At 38.4% G+C, this 9,278-nt stretch overlaps 1 protein-coding gene across 1 annotated transcript; it reads right to left on the reverse strand.

Annotated features, from left to right (window-relative positions):
• Nucleotides 1–3,410: 3,410 nt before the first annotated feature.
• On the reverse strand, nucleotides 3,411–4,358 carry LOC113224293 (olfactory receptor 2T4-like). Its single transcript, XM_026453506.1, has one exon. The coding sequence runs from the start codon at nucleotides 4,356–4,358 to the stop codon at nucleotides 3,411–3,413; it is 948 nt and encodes a 315-aa protein (XP_026309291.1).
• Between the last annotated feature and the right edge of the window lie 4,920 nt (nucleotides 4,359–9,278).

Below are 9,278 nucleotides of genomic sequence, written 5' to 3' on the forward strand. Positions count from 1 at the left end.
ACTTCAATTTTTTGGAAGTGTTTGAGAAGACTTGGTATTAGTTTTTCAATTTTTGATAGAATTTTGCAGTGAGTCCATATTGTCCTGGGCTGCTTTTTTCCTTTTCGGTGGGAGACTTTTATTACTACTTCATTGCAGTATTCATTATTGGTTTGCTTAGATTTACTGTTTATAATTCAATCCTGATAGGTTTTATGTATCAATGAATTTATATCTTCCAGTTTATCTAATTTTTGGCATGCAATTTTTCATAATCTTTTGCATTTCTGTGGCCTCAGTTGTAATGTTTCCTTTTTAAATTTCTGATTTACTTTAACCTTCTTAGTCTAGTTGATTTTGTTTTCACGAAACAGCTCTTATATGTTTTCGCATTGGTTTTATCACTTATATTGTTTCTTCTGATTATTAATCTACTAATTTGGGGTTTCTTTTTTTCTACTTAAGATACAACATTACCTTTTCTTATTTCAGGTCTTTCTTTTTTTTTTTTTTTTGATGTAGCCCTTCATCACTATAAACTACTTCTTTGATCTGCTTTTGCTGTGTCCTGTAGGTTTTGGTATGTTGAATTTTCCATTTTCATTTGTCTCAAGCAACTTTTTATTTTTCCTTTTAATTTTTTTCATTGACCCACCGATTGTTTAGGAGCATATTGTTTAATCACCATTTATTTGTAAACTTTCAGATAATTCTTTCATTCATTTAGTTTAAACTGCTGTGATCAGAAAAGATGCTTGATATTTTGATCTTCTTACATCTTTTCTATAGTCAAATGTGTGATCTAACCTAGAAAATGTTTAATGTGCAATTGAGTATAATGTGAATTCTGCAGCTACTGAATAAAATGTTTTGCATATGCTTTTGCAGTCCATTGCCCTAGAGTGCAATTTAAAGCTGTTATTTCATCGTTGACGTCCCGTCTGGATAATCTTTCCATTGCTGAAAGTGGGGCATTGAAGTTTCTTATTATTTTATTGCTATCTCTCCCCTTAGATCTATTAATAGTTACTTTATATATTTAGGTGCTCTAATGTTTAGTGCATATTACAGTCACAATTATTATACACTTTTTGTTGAATTGGCTTTTTAATCATTATATAAGATCTTCTTTGTCTCGTTCTACAGTTCTGGACTTAAGTCTATTTTATCTGATGTAAGCATAGCTACTCCTGCTCTTTTCTGGTTACGCCTTGCATGGGATATCCTTTTTGACCACTTCACTTCAGTCTACATTTGTCCTTGCAGGTTAAAATAATCTGTTGAAGGTAGCATTTTTTATTCATTCTGCCACTGTGTCTTTTGATTGGACAATTTAATACATTTACATTCCAGATTATTTTTGATACATAGGGACTTAATACTATAATTTTTTTAGTCGTTTTCCATTGTTTTGTAGAGTCTTTTTTCCTTCCTTCCTTCCTGTCTTCTTTTGGGGATAAGTGATGTTTTGTCTAGTGGTATGTATCGATTCCTTGTTTTAAAAATTTTTTTCTCTATGTACTACAGGTTTTTGCTTCGTAGTTACAAGACTTAAAAATATTATAACAGGTTATTTTAAGCTGCTAAACAACTTAACTTCGATATTTTGTTTCCTGTTACAAATGTTTTAAAGATAACCATCAAATACGTCTATAATTATAATCCAGCAAATTGAGAGTTGACACATGCTCTTTAACTCATCCAAGTTAGAGTATGCATTTTGTATTGTCTGAGTTCAGGGAAAATATTAAAAACTAGTTCTCTCACATTTTTTTCCAAAACACTACAGAATCTTTGTTATAGTCATAAAATAATTGGGTGTGGTGAGAGAAGAGGAATCTGTACTTTTGAAACCACCTGGTAATTCACGAGTTGGACATAGTCAATTAGGAAATTATAGGCATGCAGCTACCACAGTTGTACTTTTATGTAACAGGTTCAGCAGGCCCCACCTCAAATGTCCTCCTATCAGCCTATCCTGGTGTAAAGGCACAGTTGACTCCACTTAGATCAACATCATTTAGATTACCATTCTCATTTACCTGGTCTCTTTTTTTTGGTCTTGTACATCTCCAATTGATTACCACACAAATAATATTTCCAAAACGCAAATCTGACCATTTCACTATTGTTTTTAAAACCCTGGGCCACACATGGGCAAGAAAGGAGGCTAAAATGAAATAAGAAAGAAGGATCTCCTGGAGCATTGATCTCTCTCTCTTGGTGAGAGCCTGTCTTTGCCCATGCTGTGCTTTCCCTTGCAGCATGTCTCTGAGCACATTTCCCTGGTTCCACTATCACACACTCAGCTGAGGGTAACTTCTAGTCACTATTCAGCACTGAGCCCCAGAGTCTCCTCTCAGCTCCTTGTTTGAACTCAGATGTCACAGATGGAATTAGTGTGCCCTTATAAGCCGTACCCTTCACACATGAGTATCAAAACAATTTATTACATTTGTTTGCATAAATTACATGTATTTCTCCAATTCCTTGGAAAAAGTAGCCATGTGCTATTCCAAATTTAATCTTAGCTATTTTTAATTATAATAGAGCACAAAATGTTTGTTGAATAAATGAAGGATTGAATGCTGATGCCGTCAACTCTCATTGTTTGTATAACAAGTTACATGTTTGAAATCTCAGCTCAAGAATCACCCTGGACAAGTAACCTTCCCTAAAACTCCGTCCACTCAGGTGTAATATTTTTTCAGCAGTCCATTATGTGATCTTACATCCTCAGTATACCATATGGCACTGAATATTTCAGAGAGGCAATATCGACTAGGTGCTGTCAGAATCAGGCCATGCAGAAAAAGGTAGTCCTCAATAAAGAGGTGATGACTGGATTTTCTAATTAGACACAATGAAATGAACATGATTTCTAAGATGTCACAATTCCACCAAGCAGAATGGAGAATATTTTCAAAAAGGGAGAAAAGCGTGGTATTTAATTATTTGTAAATGATTTGAAATTTACAGAAAACTATCATAAATAACAAATAGTACAATATGTATATACCCTTCACCTGGACTCACCTGTGGCAGCAACATTGTGCTGCTTCTTTGCCCCTGTCTCTCTCCCTCCCTCTTTCCCTCTCATCATTTGAGCACCTCATGACCTTTTTGCCTCTAAATATTTTATTATGCATTTCCTAAGATTAAGAATCTTTTTTCACAAAATTAGAGCAGTCATCAACTTCCAAAAATGTTACATTAGTTCAAGACAATCGTATAAGAATTTTGGGTGGACAAGGACGGTAAAATAGAGTTTCCACACAGTGAAAGAATTCCTCAACATGAGATGAATATGAGATGAGACATCATTGTATGAGAGTCTAAGGAACAACATGTGGATAAAAATCCTAAGTATCTGATGGATAGAGAAAAGGAAAATAAATCTTTATATCCAAATGTCCCACTTTATAATTTCCTTAAAGGACATTTCTCACAGTTAACATTTTCTTCAGAGCCCCCATGACATCCTTATTCCTAAGACCATAGATTAAAGGGTTCAGCACTGGAGTGAGGATGGTGTAGAAGACAGATACCATCATGTCCTTCTCAGGGGTGTGGTAGGAGCTGGGGAGCATGTAGGTGTAGATGGCAGCCCCGTAGAAGAGGACGACCACAGTCAGGTGGGAGGAGCAGGTGGCAAAGGCCTTTCTCCGGCCCTCTGCTGAGTTCATCCTGTGGATGGTGAGGAGGATGAGTAAATAGGAGCTTGAAATGATCATCACAGGGATGAGGAGCATGAGGACACAGCATAGGTACATGAGGGTCTCATAGAGGGAGGTGTCCGAGCAGGAGAGTTTCAATACAGCAGGGACTTCACAGAAGAAATGATGAATCTCCCGAGGTCCACAGAACGGGAAGGTCATGGTGATGGGAGTGAGCATGAAGCCATCCACTGAGCCCAGGAACCAGCAGCCCGATGCCAGGAAGAGACACACCCTATGGGTCATGAGGACAGGGTAACGGAGAGGACGGCAGATGGCCACGTAGCGGTCATAGGCCATGGCGGCTAGAAGGAAAACTTCCGAACCTGCTAGTGTCAGATAGAGGAACATCTGCATCCCACACTCGGGGGCTGAGATCTTATTCACACCCATGACCTGGTCCAGGAGCATCTTGGGCACAGTGACAGAAATGTACACCATGTCCATGAGAGACAATTGACTGATGAAAAAGTACATGGGGGTGTGGAGGTGGGAGTCAGAGTGTATCAGCAGGATCAGGACAGCATTTCCAGACAATGCCATCAGGAAAACCACAAAAATGACCACACACAGTAGAGCTGGATGTTTGGATCGTCTGAAGAGTCCCATCAGGATGAAATCCGACCATCCAGTGTGGTTGGCCATCCAGGTGGTGTTGGCCATGAGGTTTCACCTAGGCCACCAAGGAGAGTTTTGGAGTTAGTGTAACGCATCCCTTTGTAACAAGTGTTTAGTGAGTACTCACGTTCGTGTATGCTGATTGTGCTAACCTGAGTAAGTCCCACGGGTCTGGGGAGTTGAGTATATAAATAACATAATATAACAAATTTACAAAACAAACTAAGAATTCACAACTATAGGCCAAAAGAATTGGTAACTAATAGTAAAGGTTGTCACGGTTCAAATTCATAAACTTTCCTCATAGTGTCATTTATCAACAAGTACTGGAAATTTGCAGAACCACCCTCCTCTGCTAACACAAATGTGACTCATTGTAAAAGATAAATCAAACTCGTTTTTTCTAGAGTTTTTGTCATAGAGGGCTGAATTAACATCTCTGGTTTACGAAAATAAGCATCTTCAAAATACTCAGAGGTATATTTCATATAAGAAAGATGTAGCAAGTAACTAAAGTGTAACTTGGAAAAGAAGTTATACCAGATGTTTGAAACTCCTCCCCCCCCAGGATCGGGCCATGCTGTGAGGTTCTATGATTGCATGGAGCGAGCCTCACCTTCTCGTGAGCAGGGAAGGATCCTCACACACGACTGACCCTTTAGACATTGAGGGACATGAGTAAGGAGCACACACACAGACTCCAGCCATAGGTCCATCTTTTTCTCTATCTGCCATTCCTTTCTCCAGTCTACATCAAAAAGGATAAAAATCATGTTTGAGCTCAGGTGTGATGAGGGGAAAATGAGGAAATGTAATGAAAGTGCTTAGAATGGTACAGTTTCCGATAAATAAACACATATACTCTTAAAGAGTTAATATCTATACTATTCTGCACAACCTACCTAAGATGGTTGCTACTATTATTATTATATAAGATGCATTAACTTCCATTCTCCAGATGCAGTACCTGTTCATACATTTAAGAAGTTGATTTTCAAAATAAAAATGGCAGAAGGTCTGCAAAATAAAGCATATGACCCACTTGAAAAAAACAACTTTGGATTTTACATTTGTGTGTTTATGTGTAAATATTCTGGTTTTATATATAAACATATTTATGTAAACACACACAGGTGAATATATAACTGTGTTCTACATTTCTTATTTTAACCCTGGTTATGCAGAGCTTTTTGGAGAATCCCATGTCCTTCCTGTCTAGTATGTGGTCCTCCAACCTCATCTCCTTATAGCTCCCCTTATTTTAAAGCTCATTAAATCTCAGCAAGGAACAACTAGAACTTGGAGGGTCGCTGCTGTTTATCAGACAAGGCTTTAGTTGTTTTTGCAAACATCGTATGTTTTATTGCCTGCCGCAATCAGTCTTTCATACAAACTGAGAAGCAGGGAGGAAAATCAAACACTGAGATGCTACTGACTTCACCTCACTGTTCCCTTCTCTACCGTGACACTCACAGCCTGTCTGTGTTATATGCTGAAGATGAATCAAAGACGAATTGAACTTCAGTGCACTTAAGGAGGTCACAGTCAATGTATTCAGGAAAAATTAATTTGTCAATGTGATTTACAGTGGAATTTTTAAACAGCTACAAAACAAGGGCAATAGACACAAAATATATCCGGCCTTTCTGAAATAATCCCTACCAGCTTCTTCCACATTTTCTCCAAAAGAAATTAAACCTTTCCAACTTTTCAACTTCTGACATATTAGATGTGAAATTTTGATAGCCCTAGTCAAGAATAAGGACAGAATAACTCCTCTTTCTGGGAAGACTTTAGCTGTGGTTATGATGCAGGGACATTTTGGAATGAATTTACAAGTTTCAAATACATTTTGTATTCTTATAATAATTATAAAAACTAGTTAAGACATTCAATTCACCAAAAGTTCCAATATTCTGGGATGCTTTGATGCTTTAATATAAATATCCAACAAATCTGAGACATTTTGTGTGTCTATATATTTCTATACATATGAATAGATAGGTAGGCGGGTAGATTATTTATGTCAAATGCTGTCCCCACTGGCAAATGGTGGCTGAGATCTGTGTACAATTTTAAAACATTCCAATAAACTGCAAAACACACCTGCTGATCTCGTCTGTATTTGTGGCCAAAGTGAAGCAAGGACCAGGGGAGTGACCAGCACGTGTGAAGACCTAAAAGGTGTTTGCTCAGTAAATTCAGGGGAACAGGAGGGCAGGGGGATGCGGGGCTTGCTGACAAATCTTTGTGCTGCACTTTGGTACATGGGGACAACTATCATTCAGCCACTCAGAGCTTACCCAGGACACGGGACAGCTGTGGAAACACTGTCCACACGTAGTGACCGGCCCCCGTTCATTCTTCTTCTCTCTCCGCTTGTTTGAATTTTATGGAAATTGTTTAATGCATGTTTAACTTGGGGATTTATTAGAAGTATAAATGGAGTCATATCAAATCTTTATTTGAAGCAGACACCATCCCAGGAATTGTTCTAATACTAAAATTGTTTAATACTTTACATTTCTTCTTTCCCAAGAGCCTACGAGTTACTTCATCATAGTATTTTCTCTTTTTACATATTATAAAAATTCAGGTTCTCAGGATACCTGCCTAATATCACACACCTAACCTGAGAAAGAACGCATGTCTCAGCCCAAGAGTGGGACCCAGAGCATGTAACTCGGCCTCAGTTCTTTAACGGACACCGTCCTCCCTCCGCAGTATACACTTGGGTTTAGGCCGCCCTCTGTGGGTTTCATCAGGGAAACACAAAATGACTGAGACATTGTTTCTCGAGTTTTGTAACCCTCAGAAATCATCCCCACTCAAAAGAAAATCAGTCACTTTTCCTCTATAAAAGTTTAGTGACAGGAAAATAAATGCATCTTTGTATAAAAATACAAAAATATAGAAAAATTTTTTCATAAATGGAAATTAAAAATCCATTGACACAGTAAATAAGTGTTATATAGAAGTTTTAAGAAAGAATCACATGTATTTTTCTCCATTAAAAAATAAAGACAAAATGAGGAAATGCTGTGAAGAACTAACAGAATGTTTCAGAAGCACAAGTGGAGAGCCGTGATTACCCTTTCGTTCCTAATAGAAGGTTTCAGAAGCAGAACAAGTCGAGAGCAGGGCTTACCCTTTTGTTTCTACTAGTACTGCCTGTCTGCCTGGTAGAACTCACCATCAGATGCTGTCTTGAACCTCACCTAGACGAGCTAGTGGTCTGTGGCCCGGTTAAGAGCACAAAGAGAAGAAAGAAGGTGACATCACGCCTGGTTTTACCACGTCCACTAGGGGGAGTGGATGAAAGCTTTCTGTTGATTCATCACCTCTGGGATTTGAAGAAGAATGCAATTAAGAGAGCTAAAGAAGTCAGTAGGTAGCTCTCCTGAACCATTCTGGTTTTCTTCTAATGGCTTTTAAAATTTTTACCTGTTTTTAAATGCAAACTCTTAACCAATATTTATAATAATCTCAGATCTCATCATCAAAATCTTATCTATGAAACATGAGTTAGTTAATAGACTTAGCCTTTTCTGCTTTACAACATATATTCTATATGTATGTGTGCATCTTCATTTAATCTTCAAGTAAATTTTATGAGAGAGTTATTTTTCTTCTAACGTTTCACAGGTATAGAATCTGAAACGCAGAGGTCAATTGATGTCTCAGAGATACCTCCATAAATCAGTACCTTGGTCAAAACTAAAACTGAAGTCATCTCCTTCACTTCACCTTTCTCGCTCTTCATTAGGACTGATTTTACTCTTTTTCCCATCACTCACTTGCAATCTAGATTGCTTTAGGGTTGCAGTTAATTTTTATGTTTGTTTTTGTTTTAAATACTGACATTAAAGTTATAGAAAAATCTAGAAAAACTGGTTGAAAATTTTTAAACTTCTAATGTAATAAACAGACAAAAATTGTACTTTAATATATCTTGCCTTCAACTTACAAATATTTCCTGAGTGCACACCATGCGTTAGGCATTTGGACAAAACGGGGAAGACGACAGAAGAAATGGCACCACCATCGTGGATCTTGCAGCCAAATTCTCTGAACTTTTCTCTACAGACGTGCTCTGGAAACAGGTTGATCATTTTCCTGTGTCATGGAGGTCTGTTCGTGACCACCCTTGTCTAGACAGTGTCCTGTTTTCAGGTGCACATGTGAGGGCTGGAGGCTCCTCTGACCCGCAGTGCTCCAGCCTGCACAGGGTCTGTCCCGTCTCCTTTGCTACTTCATTTCTCATAAGGCTCTGAGAGCTCAGGCCCTTGTGGGTGGACACTGCAGGGTGAGAGGAAGAAGTAAATGTGCTTTTTACCCTGCCTCTGATGAGGGTGCTGGTCAGCAGCTATAAGCAACAGGGACCATGGGAGTCTCAGGCTTCAGCCTCCGAGAGGCAGTTTCAGTCACTGGTGAGAGGTGGGCATCTGGGTAGCTGCACATCAGCAGGGCAGGGCTCTCCCAGCAGCCCTGGAGGGCAGAGTCCATCAGCTTAGCAGGGAGGGGCACATGGGGCTCCAGTGGCGAGGACTCTTGGTCCTTGGATGACCACACTCCCCAGCCCACTTCTCCAGCCTTCCTGTAGCCCTTTGCCACCTCTGTAACCAGTCTTCTGTGCTACATCTCTTCAGTTTGAAATACGTAGTGTTTGTGTAGATGACTGGACAGTATCTACTGGAGTTAATATCTATCAAAGTAATTATATCACAATTGTAATCTTCTCCTAATAGTGAATAGTGACATTGTGTTAAAATTGTTAATATAAATTATGCAGAAATAAAACTAATTATACCAAAAACACTCTCTGAAAGTTTTTCCCTAAGACAATCTACCATTTGATATACAGTGATTCAAACTTAATATACAACATTGAATTTTTTTCCAAAAGCCTCTTCAAATTTTGCTGCAGAATTAAACTTCACTTGCATCAGTTCTGAATTGTGTCTG

Source organism: Piliocolobus tephrosceles, unplaced genomic scaffold (genome assembly GCF_002776525.5).
Source record: "Piliocolobus tephrosceles isolate RC106 unplaced genomic scaffold, ASM277652v3 unscaffolded_44312, whole genome shotgun sequence".
Lineage (NCBI taxonomy): Eukaryota > Metazoa > Chordata > Mammalia > Primates > Cercopithecidae > Piliocolobus > Piliocolobus tephrosceles.

Excerpts from the sequence above, each read along its gene's own strand:
- LOC113224293 (XM_026453506.1), bottom strand. The coding sequence starts at position 4,358 with ATGGCCAACACCACCTGGATGGCCAACCACACTGGATGGTCGGATTTC.